The sequence below is a fragment of the Hibiscus syriacus genome, unplaced genomic scaffold, assembly GCF_006381635.1.
Source record: "Hibiscus syriacus cultivar Baekdansim isolate YM2019G1 unplaced genomic scaffold, ASM638163v2 tig00001674_pilon, whole genome shotgun sequence".
NCBI lineage: Eukaryota > Viridiplantae > Streptophyta > Magnoliopsida > Malvales > Malvaceae > Hibiscus > Hibiscus syriacus.
This window is the reverse complement of record NW_024061880.1, coordinates 551,052-572,775: the sequence shown is the minus strand read 5'-3', so window position 1 is coordinate 572,775 and position 21,724 is coordinate 551,052. Positions and strand designations below refer to the sequence as shown.

The following is a 21,724-nucleotide window of genomic DNA, read 5'->3' as shown; positions in this document are numbered from 1 at the left end:
TCCACCCCATGCTAAGAAATTATGGAAAACTATGTCAGTGGTGATTTTGAGAAGGTTCATCTAGCTGATGATGAAATATTGAAGATCGTCGGAAAATGAGACATCCGATTAAAGTTGCCAAACCATACCACCTGGAAGATGAAAGAGTGAGACATATTCCTAGCCTCAAAAGAAATTTGATTTTTGTAGGACAACTTGATGGAGTAGGATATAGTATTAGCTTTTCAGGCTGTGAATGAAAGATTACAAAAGAAGCAATCGTCATTGCTCGTGGTTAGAAGACTAATACTCTTTATGTAACCTCAAATTTAGATAATATCATTGCAGTAGCATATGCTGATGGAAAATCAAACCTATGGCACCAAAGGTTTGGCCATATAAGCGAAAAGGGATGAAGACACTTTTGTCAAAAGGGAAGATGTCGGATCTAAAGAATATAGATGTCGGACTATGTGAAGATTGTATCTTTGGCAAACAAATGAAAGTCAGTTTTACAAATATTGGCAAGACACCTAAGGCTAAAAGTTAGAGTTGGTTCATATTGATGTATGGGGACCATATCCAGTTCCATCTCTTACAAGCTCACTATATTATATCTCCTTCATCGATGATTCTACAAGAAATGTGTGGGTTTATTTCCTGAAGAAAAAATCAGAAGTCTTTTATACCTTCAGAAAATGAAAGGCCATGGTAGAAAATAAGACTGGTTTGAAAGTCAAGCGGTTGAGGTCTGATAATGGAGGAGAGTACAGAAATAGTAGATTGAGTGAATTTTGCGAAAATAATGGGATCAAGATGGAGACTACAGTTCCCATGACACTACAGCAGGATGACGTAGTATATTGCATGAACAAACTCTGAATGAACGTGCCAGAAGCATGAGGATGCATGCCAGATTGGCCAAATTGCTATGGGCTGAAGCTACCAATACTGCAACTTACCTGATCAACCGTAGGCCCTCAGTTCCCTTGGATTGTAGAATACCAGAGGAAGTTTGGAGCATAAAAGAAATAAACCTTTCACATTCAAGAGTGTTTGGTTGTATTTCTTATGTACACATAAATTCTACTGAAAGAAGTAAACTTGATGCTAAGTCCAACAAATGCGTCTTTGTTGGTTATAGTGGTGATGAGTTTGGTTACCGGTTTTGGGACTACGAAAATCGAAAGATCATCAGAGCATTTTCAATGAGAATGTGATGTACAAAGATAAGTCAACCATAGAATCAAGTAGCTCTAATACCGAAGCTGAAACAATAGAATTTGTTAAGTTTGAGGAGATTTCTGGAAATGATGTTCAGATCATTCCTGAAGCAGATCAAGAAGAACCAGACACACTAGAACTAAGACGCTCCTCCAAAATTCCTAAACCAACCCAGCGTTATTCGCCTTCTTTGCACTACTTGTTGCTGACTGATAATGGTGAATCAGAGTACTATGATGAAGTAATGCAGGTAGAGGATTCAGTCAAGTGGGAGTCTTCCATGAAAGATGAGATTGACTCGTTTATGTCAAATGAGACGTGGGAATTAGCTGAATTACCACCAGGAAAGAAAGTGCTCCATAACAAGTGGGTTTATAAGATCAAAGAAGAGCACGATGGGAGAAAACGCTACAAAGCAATATTGGTTGTCAAAGGTTTTCAACAAAAAGAATGTATTGACTACAATGAAATTTTCTCTCCAGTCGTGAAGCTGTCTACAATCAGACTAGTGTTGAAAATTGTAGCTTCAGAGAATCTACATCTTGAGCACTTAGATGTGAAGACATATTTACTTCATGGTGATTTGGAGGGATAAATCTATATGAGGCAGCCAGAAGGCTTCATAGAGGCAGACATGAAAAAACTGGTATGCAGGTTGAAGAATAACTTGTATGATTTAAAACAAGCTCCTAGACAGTGATACAAAAAGTTTGATAGCTTCATAGATAGCATTGGTTTTATCAGATGCCAAGCATATCATTGTTGCTACATCAAGAATTTAGACAACAACTTCATTATTTTATTGTTGTACGTTGATGGCATGCTCGTTGCAGGCTCAGACATGCAAGAGATTATAAACTTGAAGCAAAAATTGTTGAAGCGGTTTGCAATGAAAGATCTGGGCGCTGCAAAGTAGATTCTTGGGATGAGGATTAAGAGAGACACAAAGTCGGGGACTTTGATGTTATCACGGGCTGAGTACATCAACAAAGTACTCTCCAAGTTCAACATGCAAGATGTTAAACCAGTAAGTACACCTTTAGGTGTTCATTTTAGACTCTCCAAAGAATAGTCACCAAAGACGGAGGAAAAACGTGCACACATGGTGAATGTGTTGTATGCCTCATCAATTGGAAGTCTGATGTATGCCATGGTTTGTACTAGACCAGATATTGCTCAAGCAGTGGGAGCTGTCAGCAGGTACATGAATAATTCGAACAAGGTACACTGAGAAGCAGTCAAATGGATCCTCAGATATCTTCGGAGTACCACAAACAAAGCACTTTGTTTCAAAGGTGAAGATACGATACTAACAGGCTATGTAGATGTTGACTTAGACGGAAATGTTGACATCATAATAAGCACTACAGAGTATGTCTATACTCTAGGAGGTATTGCAGTGAGTTAGGTTTCTCAACTATAGAATATAGTTGCTCTCTCCACAACTGAAGCAGAATATGTCGCTGTTACGGAAGTCAGCAATGAGATGGTTTGGCTCCAAAGTTTCTTGGAACAGTTAGGCAAGAAACAAGAAAACAATGTCTTGTATTGCGACAGTCAAAGTACTATCCATCTAGCGAAGAATCCGTCTTTTCATTCCAGGACGAAGCACATACAATTGAGATATCATTTTATTCAGTCTCTTCTGGAAGATGAGATTTTGAAACTTGAAAAGATTAGTGGAGCTCAAAATCCGGCAGACATGTTAACAAAGACGGTGACTACGGAAAACTGAAGTTGTGTTCAGTTTCAATTGGCTTGCTAGAGTAACAAGACCAGAAATACTGCTGCATTGATCAAGGTGTGAAGACATTAAAATCAGTCTTTAAGTGGGAGATTGTTGAAAGTTGATAATTTCATGGCAACACTTGTTGAAATATTGATGCATTCTAGATGGCAGTCGGCTACTGCAATTTGGTGTTCAAAGTTTGGCAGATTTTTGTTGAAAAATAGTAATGGGATAATTGCAAATTTATTCCCTGCACTTTAGGATATTTACAAGATTAATCCTTAAGCTTCAACTATAAATACCCTAACTCATTTAACTTCAAAATCATCCCAAATCATTTATTTCTCCCACTACTAAAGAGTTTAGAGAGTTTTCTTGTGAGTGTTTTGTAAAAACCTGTAAATTTTCTCTCTTTAGTAAAAGATCTGCAACAGTCTGGAGACGTAGGTATAATTGGCTGAACTCTGTTATCAATTTCGGATATTATTTTTTCGTTTTTATTTCGCATTCTCACTAATTTAGTTATAGGAAAATTACTCGTTTTATTTCCCAACAAGTTGCAGCAGAACCAACAACAACATTCATGGATGAATCCATCCCTTAATATTATTATCAGTTCATCATGCAATTGTTTATTCTTACACAAATGGCAGGACATTGCTTCCCAAAGTGGTTTAGAACAAAAGATTTTTTTCTTCTCACACAAAAATCAAAAGAAAAGCATATAGTTTATGGGGGACGAATCCATTAATGGCAGCATTTACTCCATTTTCATTGCAAGTGAATGAGAAACCCCGTCCCGGGGGTAGTTTCCTTACAGAACCTGATTCTTGCGATGGGAAATTCTTGGTCCCCAGACAACAAAGTTAATGTCTTAATTTTGATCCATGTACATGTATAGTGGACGAGACATGACTAACAGTGGTAAGAATAGTAACCCCTGGAAAGGGCTCCTATGTTTGGGGTAACAACATCTAAAGTCAAGATTTGTTCAATAAAATATTAACCGCGTGTGTTATATTAATTAAGCCTACCTATCATTTCAATGGATATGATATTCAACTTAGGAATAGGGGATGGGGGGCACACTGAATTGGGGGAAAAGAAAAGTTGAAAACACAATCACACCCTTATCTTTCTAATCAACCGACGTCGTAAACATAATCCCACTATCTTAATCATTAACTTCCTCTTTTCTTCTTCGCTAATTGTTGGTTTTTTTCAATTATTCTTGTGGTTGATGAATCATAGCAATCAAGATTTTCGGAATACTGAGGTGGAGTTTGATTCGTTGGAATATTTTTGAGGGAATTAGAATCTGTGAAGGAATTGGAATATGTAGGAATTGGAATCCAATTCATATTTTGTTTGGTTCGCAGACATGACAGATGAATTTGATTTTAGTATTGTAAAATGACAGAATTGCCCTTCTTGTTTTTTTTTCTTTATTTTAGTTTATTTTACAACTTACATGTAGTAAAAAATTAAAAAATATTAAATTTTATTTTATTAAATGATTATTCATTTCAATAAATTATAAAAATTATGCTAATAAACATTATAAGTTAAAATCATCGCAATCAAAATATGTTAATAAGTTACCAAAAGATAGAACAATATTTCGATACCTTCCAATCGGAGTATGTTAATTAATTACAAAAAATACCAAAAATTATTTTTATTCAATATATGAATTAGAAACTCGACCCGACATGACCCAAAATAAAAAAATATATATTTTTATTCAATAAAAACATTGACTTAATTGAAAAAAATTATATATAGAGTGGTATTATTATAATTATTCCTAAATATATAAGGTAAAATTATATTTTTTTTTCGGGTCGGTCTGGTTTTTTTCACCCTAAACTCGAACCCGACCCTACTTGACCCGAATATCACACTTAAAAAAACCGACCCGACCCGAACATCACACTTAAAAAACCCGACCCGACCCGAACAAAATAAAGTTTCATGACCCGACCCGAATATATGAATTAGAAATCTGACCCGACCCGACCCGAAATAATAAAAAATATTTTTATTTAATAAAAACAGTGACTTAATCTGACCCGACCCGAATTATATTTATTTTCGTGTCGGTCTGATTTTTTTCGCCCTAAACCCGACCCGAATATCACACTTTAAAAAACCCGATCCGACTCGAATATCACACTTAAAAAACCCAACCCGACCCGAAAAAATAAAGTTTCATCCGACCCGACCCGAATATATGAATTAGAAATCCAACCCGACCCGAAATAATAAAAAATTATTTTTATTTAATAAAAACAGCGACTTAATCCGACCCAACATGAATTATATATATTTTCGGGTCGGTCCGGTTTTTTTCACCCTAAACCCGAACCCGACCCGACCCGACCCGAATACCACACTTAAAAAAACTCGATCCGACCCGACCAAAATAAAATTTCACCAACCCGACCCGACCCGAATATATGAATTAGAAACCCGATCCGAAATAATAAAAAAATATTTTTATTCAATATATAAATAAGTTACCAAAGGATTGATGAGGGTAGTATGGTCAAATTTCAATTCCCTCTTTTTTTTTTGTTGATAGAATTCACTTTTCCTCATTTGATGGAATTGAATTCCATTAGGGATTCCAATTCCCTTGAAAAACTTGAACTAAACATGGGAAAGTGGTGGAATTGGATTCCAAATCCCACCCATTCCAAAGGATTCCATCCAACCAAACGCCACATGATGGTTCCAGTGAATCTACTAAAATAATGGGTAAATTCACTGATAATTGCTTAATTATTCGGGATAAATAGTTTCGATTACCCGAATGATGCATGGGATCAATACATGTAAAAATTATAAAATTGAATAGAAGTTAGATGAAATTAAATAAAAAGCAGTACAAAATCTAATATCAACATGTAATTAATATTCTTTTCCCTTGCAAATAGAGCAAACCACGAAGCAAAATTATCAATACCAAACATATCATTCCATTTGATTATTATATATTAACATTAAAAAATAAGATTTAAATTATATATCATGTGAAAATAAATCTAAAACAACACAATTCAAGTTGAACAAAAATTCTTTGAGAATTGAAAAGAAAGATTCATCCAATGTTCCATATGTGATGTGTCATTAATATGAAGAAAAGCATCTAATCTCTTTGGCATTTTACGAGTGACTAGAAAGAAAGCCCACGGAACTGAAAAACCAAGGATGCCTTTATGGAATAATATTATATTTAAATCAAAATACAATCGTATTTGTTTTCGTGTTTAAGATGATTATTTTTAATTTAGAATTTTCTTTTGGCTAAGTCGTTTTTTTTGCTTAGGTTAGGCGAAATTCACGGATTTCTTGTTCGGTTCACACATGTTGGCCGAGAAGGTAACAAAGTTGCGGATGCAATGACAAAGGCGGCTTGGAACCAGCCGTTCTTGCAGCAGTTGGCTACTTGCTGCACGAGGGAGCTGCTGGAGATTAACTTTTCCATTTAGTTTTCCTCTTCCTTTGATTCAAAAAAATATATATATTGGGTAGAACGGAGAAGTATGATACAAACTTACCTAAAATTCTAAATAAATATGTTTTTAACTTTTCAAAAATAATTTTAAACAATTATTATCATTAAGAGTCCAAGGATCACAACCAATCCTCTTTCTTTCTCAATAATTTTAACTCTTTTCTATCAAATCTCCTACCTTTGTTTGGTTGGATATCGATACCTTCATATTCGATTCTCACTCTTTTCATATTTTTTCACATTAATAAGATAATACCAAATGTCATCATTTAATTGATAGAAGTTAATTCATTAAAAAATATTACATTATTTGTCACATTAGACTATCGTTGGTCACCCGACGAAACATAAGAGTTGAATGATTATTCTATTACTTGTCGTAATATTAATAATTGTTTTGTTATCTTTAAAACTTAAATCAAAATCAAAATATAAATTAATGTTTTAATGATGGTTAATGTAATTTATGTTGAAAATTGATTGAGCAAGTGGCACCGAAAGTTGTCACTTATCTCCACCGAATTGTGGAGTCATAGAAAGAAGCTGCAATTGTCGAAAGGGCTGCAGAAATTGTTGATTTCTTCAACAATGGTAGAACCTCAATTTTAGCCATTGTAAGTTAGGGTATTTACAAATTAGTTCTTAAGCTTCAACTATAAATACCCTAGCTCTTTTAGCTTCAAAATCATCCCAAAGCATTCTAGCTTTCTTCCATTACTAGAGAGAATTTAGAGAGTTTCTTGAGAGTTGTTTTCTCCCTTTTATCAAGAGAGAATTATCATTGTTTTTCCTTGGTAGATCGAGAGAAGTTGTAATTCCTATTTTCTCATAGTGAAATTCTTTTACCGTTTCCCGTGGTTTTTACCCTATATAATTTAGGGGGTTTTCACGTAAATTTTGTCTCTTTTATCTTCATTTTTATTTTCTCAAATTATTAGTTGCGATTTTGCTCTATCCGATAGCCGTCTTCCGCAACAATTGGTATCTGAGTCAGATTTGAGTGTGTAATATGTGTTTATTGTCTTTGTGGTTGCCACCAAAAGGTGGATCCTCCAACATAAGAAAGTAAGAAGGTATTACCCATTCTTTGAAGGTTCTAGAGAATTATTCACAATAGTGAAATAGTGGGAGCTATCCGTAATAGAAGCTATGGCAACGAAATTTGATATTGAAAAATTCAATGGGAGAAATTTCTCATTGTGGAAATTAAAGATGAAGGTCATCCTGAGGAAAGACGATTGTCTAGCAACTATCAGTGAAAGACCGGTAGATTTCACAGATGATAACAAATGGATCGAAATGGACGGGAATGCTATGGCAAACTTTCATCTAGCATTAGCAGATTAAGTATTGTCAAGCATCGAGGAGAAGAGAAAGCTAAGGAGATATGGGATCATCTCACCAAATTGTACGAGGCCACATCGTGTCACAATAAAATTTTCCTTAAGAGGAAATTGTACACTCTCCGGATGCCGGAATCTACTTCAGTGACAGAGCACTTAAACACGCTGAACACTTTATTTTCTCAGCTTACATCTTTAAGATGTACAATAGGAGAACAAGAACGTGTTGAACTTCTACTTCAAAGTCTACATGATTCATATGATCAACTCATCATCAACTTGACAAACAGTAATGTCACCAGTCTAGTCTTTGATGACGTTGCATCTGTTGTTCTACAAGAAGAAAATCAGCGCAAGAACAAGGAAGACAGAAAAGTAAATCTGCAACAAGAAAAAGCATTGACAACGATGAGAGGGAGATCAACAGAACGTGACCAAAGCAGCAGTCACAAACATGATAGATCGAAGTCGAGGAGCAAGAAGAATTTAAAGTGCTACAACTATGGAAAGAAGGGTCACTTGAAGAAGGATTGTTGGAGTCTAAATAAAAACTCCAACCCACAAGGCAATACCGCAAACACTTCAGATGATGGAGATGCTCTATGTTGTGAAGCGTCAACCACCGTGGAAGGCAGAAAAAGATTTGCAGATATATGGCTCATTGATTCGGAAGCAACATATCACATAACCTCAAGAAGAGAATGGTTCCATCATTATGAACATGTCTCTGAAGGATCTGTGTATAGTTGCAATGATCATGCCATAGAGATCATTGGCATGGGAACCATCAAATTGAAGATGTATGATGGAACAATTAAAGTTGTTCGAGATGTGCGGTACGTGAAAGGCCTGAAGAAAAATTTATTATCCTACGGATTGTTGGATAATAATACAAGCAAGATTGAAACACGGAAAGGAATCATGAAGGTGTTCCGTGGAGCGCTTGTTGTGCTAAAAGGCGAAAAGATAGCTGCAAACTTGTACATGCTGAAGGGAGAGACTTTGCTAGAAGCAAAAGCCTCTGTTGCCTCATGTAGTTCAGATTCTGCAATGCTATGGCATCAGAAACTTGGACGCATGTCAGAACAAGGAATGAAAGTTCTTGTGGAGCAAAAGCTACTTCCAGGCTTAACAAAGGTATCACTTACTTTGTGTGAGAATTGCATAACAAGTAAGCAGTACCGGTTGAAATTCAAAACATCAAATTTTAGAGGCAAAAGTGTTCTAGAATTGGTTCACTTTGACGTATGGCAAGCACCAATTACATCCCTAGGCGGAGCAAAATATTTGTCTCATTTATTGATGACTACTCCAGGAGATGTTGGGTGTACCATATTAAAAAGAAGTCAGACATGTTTTCAACTTTCAAAAACTTCAAAGTGCGGGTGGAACTTGATTCTGGAAATAAGATCAAGTGTTTCAGAACAGATAATGGAGGAGAATACACAGGCGAAGAATTTGATGACTTTTGCAGGAAAGAATACATCAAAAGACAGTTCACAGTGGCAAACACTCCTCAAAAAAATAGAGTGGCAGAGCGGATGAACAGAACCTTGTTAGAAAGAACAAGAGCAATGTTGAGGGATACAGCCTAGAAAAATCATTCGGGGCAGAAGCAGTCAATACCGCTTGTTATTTGGTGAATCGAGCTCCATCAACTGCAATAGAGCTAAAGACACCAATGGAGATGTGGACTGGTAAACCATATGATTATTCAAACCTCCATGTATTTGGAAGTATAGTGTATGTGATGTATAACTCCCAAGAAATTTTGAAGTTAGATCCAAAATCCAGGAAATGCAAATTATTGGGGTATGCTGCTGGAGTAAAGAGGTATCGCTTGTGGGATCCCACTGCCCGCAAAGTGATCATCAGCAGGGATGTTATCTTTGTAAAAGATAAATTACAAAGAAAAGAAGATAATGATAGCGCTGAAAAGTTAGAGACTACACAGATACATATGGAAAAAGAGCTTGAACAAGGAGATTCTTCTGAAGCAGAACCAACACATGATGAACAAGAACCAGAGAGTTCTAAAGCTCCAACAACTCGTCAATCAGATCGTGTGAGAAGACGTCCTAATTGGTACTCAGATTATGTTATAGAAGGTAATATTGCATACCGCCTTTTAACAGAGGACGGTGAGCCATCAACATTCCAAGAGGCAATAAACAACTCAGATGCTTCACTGTGGATGATGGTGATGCAAGAAGAAATCGAAGCCCTTCATAAAAATAATACATGGGACCTTGTGCCACTACCACAAGGAATGAAGCCAATTGGTAACAAATGGGTCTTCAAAATCAAGCGAAATGGTGACGATCAAGTGGAGAGGTATCGTGCAAGACTGGTGGTCAAAGGATATGCTCAAAAAGAAGGTATTGATTTTAATGAAATATTTTCTCCTGTGGTTTTACTAATAACAGTTCGAGTAGTTTTGGCAATGTGTGCTACATTAAACTTACATCTAGAGCAGCTAGATGTTAAAACAGCTTTTCTTCATGGAAATCTTGAAGAAGAGATTTACATGCTCCAACCTGAAGGTTTTGAAGAAAAAAAAAAGAATAACTTGGTTTGCAGGTTGAACAAATCTCTGTACGATCTAAAGCAGGCGCTGAGGTGTTGGTATAAGAGATTTGATTCATTCATTATGTGCCTTAGATACAACAGACTTAATGCAGACCCTTGTGCTTATTTCAAGAGGTCTGGTGATAACGATTTTGTTATATTGTTGTTGTATGTGGATAACATGTTGGTTGCATGACCCAACAAAGATCATATTGACGAATTGATGGCACAACTGGCTAGGGAATTTGAAATGAAGGACTTGGGATCAGCAAACAAGATTCTAGGGATGCAAATTCACCGAGACAGAAGTAATAGGAAGATTTGGCTTTCACAAAAGAATTACTTAAAGAAGATCTTGTCACGATTTAACATGCAAGATTGTAAGCCAATTTCTACCCCTCTTCCTATTAACTTCAAATTATCCTCCAATATGAGTCCTAGCAGTGAAGAAGAGAGGATGGGGATGTCTCGAGTATCGTATGCATAAGCAGTGGGAAGTTTAATGTTCGCTATGATATGCACAAGACCAGATATTGCACAAGCAGTGGGAGTGGTTAGTCGGTACATGGCGAATCCATGCAAAGAGCATTGGAATATAGTAAAGAGGGTTTTGAGATACATTAAAAGGACCTCAAATGTTGCATTATGTTACAGAGGATCAAACTTACTTATCAATGGGTATATTGATTCTGACTATGCAGGGGATTTGGATAAAAGTAAATCTACTACAGGATATGTATTCAAAGTTGCTGGTGAGCTATAAGCTGGGTTTCAAAATTGCAGTCAGTTGTGGCTACATCCACAAAAAAGATAGAATATGTAGCAGCTACACAAGCCAGAAAAAAAATAATTTGGTTGAATATGCTATTGGAGGAGCTTGGGCACAATCAAGAGTATGTCTATCTGTTTTGTGACAATCAAAACGCCTTGCATCTAGCAAGGAATCCAACATTTCATTCAAGGACAAAGCACATACGAGTTCAGTACCATTTCATTCGTGAAAAGATGGAAGAAGGGACGATAGATATGCAGAAGATCCATATCAAAGACAACATAGCAGATTTCATGACGAAGGCGATCAATACCGATAAATTTACTTGTTGTCGATCCTCTTGTGGCCTGTCAGAAACGTAAGCAACATGATGGTACAAGGTAGAAAGAATGGTGTGAAGATATGATTGTTCCAATTAAATCTTCAAGTGAGAGATTGTTGAAAATTAATTGAGCAAGTGGCACCGAAAGTTGCCACTTATCTCCACCGAATTGTGGAGTCAAAGAAAGAAGCTGCAATTGTCAAAAGGGCTGCATAAATTGTTGATTTTTCAACAATGGTAGATCCTCAATTTTAGCCATTGTAAGTTTGGGTATTTATAAATTAGTCCTTAAGCTTCAACTATAAATACCCTAGCTCATTTAGCTTCAAAACCATCCCAAAGCATTCTAGCTTTCTTCCATTACTAGAGAGAATTTAGAGAGTTTCTTGAGAGTTGTTTTCTCCTTTTTATCAAGAGAGAATTATCATTGTTTTCTCCTTGGTAGATCGAGAGAAGTTGTAATTCCTATTTTCTCATAGTGAAATTCTTCTACCGTTGCCCGTGGTTTTTACCTATATTATTTAGGGGGTTTCCACATAAATTTTGTGTATATTTTATCTTCTTTTTTATTTTCTCAAATTATTAATTACGATTTTGCTCTATCCGATAACCGTATTCCGCAACAATTTATCCATATGTGTTGCCCGCCATAATTGGTTTTGTTTAGCTTTTTTCTTTTGGGAAGACGTAATTATCCAGGTAAAAATCATGATGCCTAATTTTTGGGTGTGATGTTTGCCTAACAAAGTAGTTTTAGTTTAGGGATGATACTCTTTTCTCGTGGAAATGAAATGTACAGGGGGGAAGGCACAAGTGATACATCTCACCTTTGCTGACCTTCTCCACATGGCCTTTTGTGCCTGTTGACTTAGTTTCACCAATCAGAGTGTCCCCTCCCACTTTCATATCTTCTCACCTTCACTTTATAATGAAAACCCCAACTTCAAAATCAAGCGATACATGTCATATCCACCAAATCTTAATCTTTTCCTATGCTTTGTGTACAAACATCCAACTCTTCAAGTTTTTCATGCTTTTTTCTTCTTATTCATTACCATCCATTTTATGATGGGATTTCTAAATTTATCTATATTCATTAATATTTGTTGAGTTAAATGATATGAAATCCAACATATTTAAAACATGATCTCGAGTTTGAGCTTTGTGAATAAAAAATTCATCATCCGTAATAAAAAATTGATTTAATAAAAACTTTAAAATTAATCAATATGTATGACTACCACACTTGCACCATAAAAAAATTAAAATTCTAAGTTGAGTATATTTAAATGTCAAATTTAGATAATATTTGCACACACAAATCTCATAATATTAGCATAATGGAAGTAATAGTGAGTAGTTTCCGATGATCTTAAAACTCCAAAAATGAAAGATTGTCACAACACAACTAAGTTGTTTGCTAATTGCCAAAGTTATTTTGGCCTTCTTCCCCATTCTTATACTATTAACTAAGCTAATAGATAAAGATAAAGTGGGAAATAAGAACAAGACAAAAAGTTAACTAATTACAAATAATAATAAAAAATAGTTTAGATGTTCATTTTTTATAAGACTGTTATCTAATATAATATTAATAAAATATAACTTTACAAGCAATATTAGATATTACGTTATTTTGGTCATTTATAATTTTTTATTTCTTTTGATCAAGATGAATAACCTAAAATCCAAGTCATGAAGGGAAGAATCTTGGGCGTTTAATTGATGGAAGTGGTTGGATTTACACCAGGTGTTGGAATGGGGCCTTTTTCCAAATAAACCCCAAAACTAATACGAAATCAATGTCATGTGAAACCCACCATACTATTAGTACTCTAATTTCACTTGTCTTTCACACTAAAACATATCACAACATTTTAAAAAAATGATTTTTTATATAATCTAATAATTTTACTTATATTTCATATTATAATATAATTTCATACTTTTAACATAAAGTTATTCCTCCGCCCGGGCTACAATATCATCAACAAAAAGGCCTTATAATATTGAAAAAAGAAAGTAGCTTAGTTGTACGAAAGAGACATTTGCCTTTCATTTACATTATCTATACTAATCACCCCCATTCCCCCATTTGTCATTGTTTCTTCTTCTCCCCTTTCAATAATTATTATTTTTTAGAAAAAAATATTAATTAACTTAAATACACCACCTAACCGTATTCTAGAATGAAAAGTTGTTGGTGTTTTTCGTGATTTGCAATTACTCGTCTAAACACCTTTCTCACCATCCAATAATGCTTCACATGAGCACACTTCTTTACACAAGTCAGCAACACGTGGCCAGTGTTATAGGCTGTAGAGGTTGCCTCGGTTCATGAAAGGAAGACCGGAGAGATTATTATAAGAGCTTAGTGCACGCCAGAATCTTTTTTTTTTTTTTTTGGGGCATAGCGGAGTTGCTTGCTTTTCAAGTTTTTTTAAATAAATGTACTTTTATTTATAATTAAAAATTAGTTGATCTTTATTCTCATATGTAACGGGGGTAAGGGAGAGGTATGATAGTAGGTTGCTCCCAACGTCAGGTTGAGAGCAGTTCCGTAAGAGACCTCCGAATTATGAAATGTCCTTACGTCCGTGAGACTCGATCACTTTTATTTATAATTATTTATGTGTATTCCACACATTTGTGTTTATTTCATTTCATTAAATGATGTTTTCACGTGGCCATGTTTGCTTCTTCTTCTTTTTACTTCCTTATTTTTGCTATCAAGTCCTGTTCTTTACGTTTTATTCAAATATTCCACCTTGAATTTTTTTTGTCTTTCTCGTATTAACCCATTTAAGACCCGATTATTTTTAAACTTATCCTGTAATTATAATTATTAAAGTGATTATAGTGGTAAACATATGAGTCACCAACATCATTATCTTCTTACAATACATTTTATAATGTTTTAAAATGGAAGCAAAAGCCGGCACAGACGGACATTCTCCCATGTGTTGTGTTTTTTTTCTCCTTCAAAATTTTCTGCTACCATAGGAAAAAATAATTGGCGGCTTTTATTTTATTATTATTTTATAATCAAATGCTACCATCCACGTGCGCCAACACGTGGCTCCTTTTCCTATACCGATGTCCTTGCCTTCCAATGGTCGCGCTCCTGCCCCCAAAACACCTTTCCTCCGGCACGTGTTTCAAGTGTGTGCGTGTTTTGCCCTCCGTAATTTTCATTTTGTGGTCAAATTGTGTAAAAGATCCCTAAATTTAAACATAAATTTCAGTTTTTTTAAAAACATATTTTCAATGCACGTTAAACCAGAAATGAAATGATAAAAGATTTATATTCAAACCTTCAAGTTTCTTAAATTTGATTTTTCGAAACTCCATACCTTACCTTTATAAAAATCAAATGGTCTCGTGTTGTATACAATTATATTTGCATAAATATTTTTATACAAAAGCATTAAAGGTGTATATGTCATGTGTTTACATTTCTTTTGTTGACAAATTACGTCAAATTATTCGACAAAAAATTTCAAAATAATAAACAAAGTTTACATAAGGAGAAATGATGAAAATATATTAAAAGTACTAAATTCGAAAAAAGGGCAAGCAATAGGAGATTTTCGAATTTGACCCTCTCTTTTACCCATTCCCTCTCTTTGCTTTCAGTCACGTGCGCAGCACGATCTATCGTTGGTCACCCTCAGTCCTCCTCGACGACGCCGTCAAGTCGTAACGCAAAAACACAGCCATCCAAAGTCTCGTATTATAATTTTTTTAAAGAACAAAATCCCGAAACCAACCTTCGTTAAACGGTCCAATAAATAGCGATACCCTTGAATTCCATGGGCAAGTGAGTCATTTCCTTTGCTGCCGAATAATATGCCATTGCCCGCACTTGGTATGAACAAAATTTGTACACTTTCCATTTATATCAAATCAAAATTATTAAAATATTTATTGGACGGAGGGATAAACGTAAAAACCTATAAAACTTAAAGTTAAATAATAGTAGATTATCTTGACTTAGAAACTCTCAATTTTATTTTTTCGTTTTTAAAAGGTCAAAATCTCGTGATACTATGCACGATTTTGGACCGTGCGATGTGAATATTAGAGACGTAATTGAAAAAAATATATGTTCTTTAAGGAAAAGTCGGTGTGGGACCACTAAAAACCAGCCTCCTTGACGGTTTAGAAATTAGATATATAATTACAAGAGCTGGTTCAGATACTATTACAGCTAAATTTTGATATTCCATCTTTTTCTTTAAATAAAAATCATTAATTTCATTCTTATCATATTTACTACTGATTATGTTATATTTGTTATTTTTATAAAATAAAAGGAATAACAAATTAACTATTTAATATAATGTCCACAAAAATCTCATTCTGACATTTCGATCAACAAATAGTGAGCTGGTGAAGCCAGCCGCCCCGGGTTGGGGGGCGCGTCTTCTCAAACGCGGCGGTCTGACAACTTAAGCTACAATGGTACCCTTGCAAAAAGTTGGGAGGCCAATATTAGGACAAGGAGTAGTTTGGGTAGACAGAAAGGCACATTTTCACTAATAAAAAACATAAGCAGCGTTGTTATTGATAACTAAAGGGATAATATTATGAGTATGACCAAAAAATCCAAGTTATTGCCTTCCTTGTAATTGACTGCTGCCCGTATGGTTTTAGTATTAGACCAAACTCTTGTTTCGTTTGTTTTCATGTTTGTCTTTTTTTTTCGGTTGAAATTTAAACCAAAAGAAAAAGATTGGTGTATTACTTGTATTCAATTTGTTATTATACGTCCGTCAATGCATACGTACCAATTTTTTTTGACTGTCCCTTTTTTCCATATGTATGAGTAAGGGGAGGTAAGATAGTAGGCTACCCCAACACCAGGTTGAGAACAGTTTCCGTAAAAGACCTCCGAATTATGAAATGCCCCCGTAAGACTCGATCTCACGACCTCAAGGTTAAGAACTTTATATCTATTTAAATTTGAATTTTCAATTCACAAGAACCTTAAATTATTCACTATTTTCAAATGATTCATTCAATCATTACAATGAAAATATAAATTATATTTAATTGTAATTTGAATTTTGTTTATCAGGCGGTTGCACTGATTTTAATGTTGGTTATTACCCATCGATTATTTTTTTTAAAGTTTTTTAAATAAAATAACTATCTTTATGACATGTTTTTACCGTTGTTTTTGTTTATCTTTTTTCTCACTGTTGAATTTGACATCATCGTGACTATCAAGATAACGTTTATTTGTTATTATGATGATATTCCTTGCTTTGTACTCTCGGATTGATTTGAATACGCGTTTTGCGTTCGTAGATAGTTTTCTTGACTCTGATTTGCGATTTTTCGGTGGTCTTTCAATAGCTTCATCTCTTTTTGTGATTCGTTTACTGATGCAGTCAAATTTATTCGTATCTTTATTTTATTCGAGTTTTTGGTTGGGTTTTTTAACATTTTCCTTCTTTGGTTCTTATGTGATATAGGTGGCTAGTTTTTGTCCCAATGATAATAGGAAAATATCATAATTATATTTTAGATATACAATTATACTTGTAAATATTCATTGTAATTTTAAATATTTTCAATTTTTAATAAAACTAACAACTTTCTATCAAAATAATAATAATGAGATGAATATAAATAAAAGAATTAAATTTAACTAATATCATCAATAAAAAAACTCTAATCATCGTATCAAATTAACTATGCATAAAATCTAACGTCAATATTTAAATTATTTTCAAATACTCTTGAAATTTTAGCATTTATCAGTTTCATAAATAACGTACAGATAAATAAGCTAAAATTTAATTCAAATGGATTGGAAGAACGAATCTATGTGTACATATATTACATTTTTACACTAAGTATTTAAATATTAGTTAAGGCGAAATTTTGGAATTGGATAAAAAATCATTATTATTTAATTACTTTAAAAGTAGACATAATAGGAAAAGTTTAAAATAGTAAAAGTATACAAATAATGGAAATTGTCGATATGCTTAGGGAATGAGTGATGATTATATACGAAGGCAATCAAAAAATGATTGTACGTAGCGCAGCCGCAGGCAATAAAAACTCCACTAACGGAAGCTGGCAGCAGAGAATTGACCAGCTAAGCCTCGTTCTTTGATCTACGACTGTTAAGGGGCTTTAGGTGAAACTCTCACGTGATGTATTAAGTATTAAGTAGATGTGATATTGGTTTTGTTATTAATTTTTAATAAAATTGATAAAAATTATCGGAAATATTATTATTAGGTGTTTTATCGGGTTTGATAATATATCTGATAAAAAAAATATTTTATGTAGCACTTTACCATATATATTACTAAGCTCGATAAAGCGTCTAATAACATTTCTGATAGAAATAATAATGTTTCTAATAATTTTTTAATATAAATATTAAAAAAATAATAACAAAACCTATAAAACATTTCCTTAATGTATATTAAAATTGTCGTACATAAAACTTCAAAATGATTACCCGAGCTTTAAATATATAAAAAAAGAATTCAATTTTAAAATAAAGAATTTTAATACATATAAATGATATGATGATATAGAATAACAATATCACAACAAAAGTATAACTGATGATTATTCCAACAACAAAAAACAAAGGAGAGAGAGAGAGAGACGGTGTTTTTCCATCATCTCCACATCATTATAACACTAGTCAACACGTGTCTACCGGCGCTTACCGGTTACCGGTTGTTCAATGTTCATTCCCTATATAGGCACCGTCACCTCCGCCCCTCCTCCTCACCACCACCCTACCCATTATATTTCTTACATAGTTCGTCTCCATAAGCAAACAAAACGAAAAATAAATAAATTTATTTCGTCAAATAAAAATTCAAATGTTTATTTACTTTGTTTGGGCAGAAAGCAAGTTTTAAGAGAGATAAAGAGGACATTTTAGATTTTGCTCGCAAAGCCAAAACCGAAGCTCCCTATCTCTCACTCTATTTGCACACAAAATCCAAAGGACAAATAAACAGCCAATAGAGAAGCAGAGAAAAAAATAAATAAAGAAACTCGATAACGCGAAGAACAGCAACACCAAATCAAAGGAACAAGTGAAAAAAAAGAGTGAGATAGTGAAATATTATTTTTTTTGACAAAAAGAGGTTCATTTCAATTATTTTTTCCTTGTGAATTTTCTCCTTATCCAATCAGTAAGTTCCTCGCAACGTTGGCGTTATTATTGTTATTCCTTTTTCTTAACCAGTCACTTCTTTGCTTTTGTTGTTATTCATTTTTATGTTTCTATTTTATTTATCGCTTTGTGTTTATATCCCGATTAATGTGATGAAATTATAAACAGATTTGATTAGCTATTTTTTCTTCTCTTCGTTTGAATCCGTCTGTTATTTTGTTCTTGTTTGCGTTCAATGAAATTCTGGGATCTGGTACTTATATTTCTTCACCTCTGTTTAATCGGGAATCGGTTTTTTCTTGTTTTAACAAAATTTGCATGTTAATTATTGTTTTTGACTTTTTATTTTTTTCATAACCGTACATAGACAATATTTTTTTATAAACCTGAATTTGGATCTTTAATTTACTGTATTAAATTATTGTTTGCTTTGTTTTATTGTTTTGAAATTTATACTGAAACTGTTCTTTTTCTTTTTCTCTCTGTTTTCTCGAATAGGAAGAATTTGTTCAATTTGATAGCGTGAAATAGAACTTGTGGATGTTACAGTGATTTGAAAATTCCCATTGTTGTTTTGGGGATTTTCCCGTCCGAAGTCGGGAGGGTGGCAAGAGAGTCATGTTGGAGAACTGGTGCTGCAAGTCCTGTTTAGTGTTTCCCAGTTCTTGTCAACGAGGAGGAAAGTGGGCTTACATGTACCATGGAAAGCGCCCAAGAGAATTCACCGATTCAGATGGTTGTCCGGAAACCAAGTTGTCTAAGCTCTCTTCCGATGATTCCTCCAGTGACGATAATAATAATAACACTTCTTCCCCACAAGACTCAGATGACCTTGTCTTTCCAGATTCGCCTGACCAATCCGATGGTGATGGTAAGAGATCCTGTTCTTCCTCGGATATGGATTCTTCACTTATCCACCACTGCCCCATTGCTCTAGGAAAACCGGACTTGGATAACCAATCAGACAATGATAGCCTGTCAGATTCCGTGGAAGAGTCGCTGGAGGAGCAATCTGAGGAAGATGGTGGTAGTGATAATAATGACATCTCTGATTCTCCTAAGGAGGATGATCACCACAGACTTGGTGGGGATTCTTCACCTGACTTGGATGCATTAACCCAACCAATTGGGCGAGATAATGATTATTACGACTTCTCTGATTCTCCGGAGGATGGTCACCACAGACATGCTGGGGATTCTTCATCCGACATGGATGCATTAATCCAACCAATTGGGAGAGATAACTCAATCAGTTGTCTGATTAAGTGCTCGAGGTCTGATTATGGTTCCATTGCCATGTTGAATCGAAGTTTTCGTTCCTTAATCAGGAGCGGAGAGATCTATAAGTTGAGGAGACAGAACGGTGTTGTTGAGCATTGGGTTTACTTTTCTTGTCACGTCCCTCAATGGGAAGCATTTGATCCTAGTAGACATAAGTGGATGCTTTTGCCAAGGATGCCTCACAATGAATGTTTCATTTTTTCAGATAAGGAATCACTGGCTGTGGGAACTGAGTTGCTTGTCTTTGGGAAGGAGGTAACTTCTCAGGTTATATATAGATATTGTATTTTAACAAATTCATGGACTTCTGGGACCAGTATGAATTCTCCAAGGTGGTTGTTTGGATCAGCTAGTCTTGGAGAGATTGCAATTTTAGCCGGTGGTTGTGATTCTCAGGGTAATATTCTAAACTCTGCAGAAATGTACAATTCTGAGACTCAGAAATGGGAGACTTTGCCAAGCATGAATAAGCCAAGGAAGATGTGTAGCGGGGTATTTATGGATAAGAAATTTTATGTGATCGGAGGAATTGGTGGGAAGGATGCACGGGCTCTCACTTGTGGCGAGGAGTATGATTTAGGGACAAAAAAGTGGACTGAAATTCCTAACATGTCTCCTGGAAGAAGTGGAGTTGCGGCAGAGATGCCTGCGGCAGCTGTGGCACCCCCTCTGGTTGCAGTAGTTAATAAGGAACTGTATGCTGCTGATCATGCTGACATGGAGGTTAAGAAGTATGATAAGGAAGCAAACTCATGGTTGACTATTGGAAGATTGCCTGAAAGAGCAGTTTCAATGAACGGTTGGGGTCTTGCGTTCAGAGCATGTGGAGATCGCCTTATAGTGATTGGTGGACCTAGGGCTTTGGGTGAAGGTTTTATTGAGCTCAATTCTTGGGTTCCCAATGAAGGGCCTCCAGAATGGAACTTGCTTGCCAGAAAGCAGTTGGGTAACTTTGTGTATAATTGTGCTGTGATGGGATGTTAGTAGATGGATTGTGGTGGCATCTTGTGCAGTTGAGCGATATTGCACTGCCACCAGGGTTTGCATGGTTGCTTTTTTCTTCAACAGAATTTTTACTAATGGTAATTTCCCCATCTTTTTTACATCTTTTCCCTATCGACTGGGAGATGTTGGGGAAGAGTTTCAGATAACTCAAGATTAAATAGAACATCTTATTGATAGGATGTCTTGAGTTTTTATTCCATTTTCAAACCTCATTAAAAATTTCCTCCATTAAATTTGTGTCTTCAGTGACTTGCAAAGGCTGGCGTCATGTAGCACAGGAGTATGTTTAATAATTTGAAGTACCAACACATTTTAGGTTGCCATTAGAGTTTGCTGAAGTTTTTTTAAGAACACAGAACTAGTCATATGGGTTCCTTCTTCCTTAAATTTTATTGGAATTGTCTTCAAGGGAGGAAATAAGTTCTGGAGGTGGTTGTCTTTAGATGTTGGCCGATGTACTGATTACATTGATCATTACAAATTGATGAACTGTATACTCCCAGAATTTTTCTTATGTACACACTGGAATCGTTTATTGTTTTTAGTTTCTTTTGTTCGGTTGGATGGTGCCTGTTTCTCCATTTGCTCGACATGCCAATTCATAAGTGGTTCTTATTGCCCATACTTTCCCTTTGTATTGAATTATTGTGTTGATGTCTCTCTTTTACTTTTAACTATGTCAGACACAATGGAATTGTTTATGTCTCATTTCTTAAGCAATATAGATCACAGAGGTAGAAGCTAGGCTTATGTTTCTATCTGGGGTGGGGATGCAAAAGAACATTACCTACAGAAGCTAGATTTCTCCCAGACTCTTTTATA

The 21,724-nt window shown here is 34.9% G+C and overlaps 1 protein-coding gene across 4 annotated transcripts; it reads left to right on the top strand.

The window, feature by feature from the left end:
- Nucleotides 1-4,764: 4,764 nt before the first annotated feature.
- LOC120131213 (F-box/kelch-repeat protein At1g26930-like) lies at nucleotides 4,765-20,896 on the top strand. 4 transcript variants are annotated; one of them, XM_039148277.1, is made up of 3 exons: nucleotides 18,407-18,635; nucleotides 19,166-19,643; nucleotides 19,752-20,896. In XM_039148277.1, the coding sequence occupies exons 2-3, from the start codon at nucleotides 19,235-19,237 to the stop codon at nucleotides 20,879-20,881; spliced, it is 1,539 nt and encodes a 512-aa protein (XP_039004208.1). In that variant the 5' UTR covers nucleotides 18,407-18,635; nucleotides 19,166-19,234; the 3' UTR covers nucleotides 20,882-20,896. The 4 variants fall into 4 exon arrangements, with proteins under 4 accessions (XP_039004203.1, XP_039004208.1, XP_039004194.1 ...); XM_039148272.1 differs by lacking the exon at nucleotides 18,407-18,635 and adding an exon at nucleotides 4,765-4,775 and having other exon boundaries at nucleotides 19,138-20,896; XM_039148263.1 differs by having other exon boundaries at nucleotides 19,166-20,896.
- Nucleotides 20,897-21,724: the final 828 nt, after the last annotated feature.

Excerpts from the sequence above, each read along its gene's own strand:
- LOC120131213 (XM_039148272.1), top strand. The coding sequence starts at position 19,235 with ATGTTGGAGAACTGGTGCTGCAAGTCCTGTTTAGTGTTTCCCAGTTCT.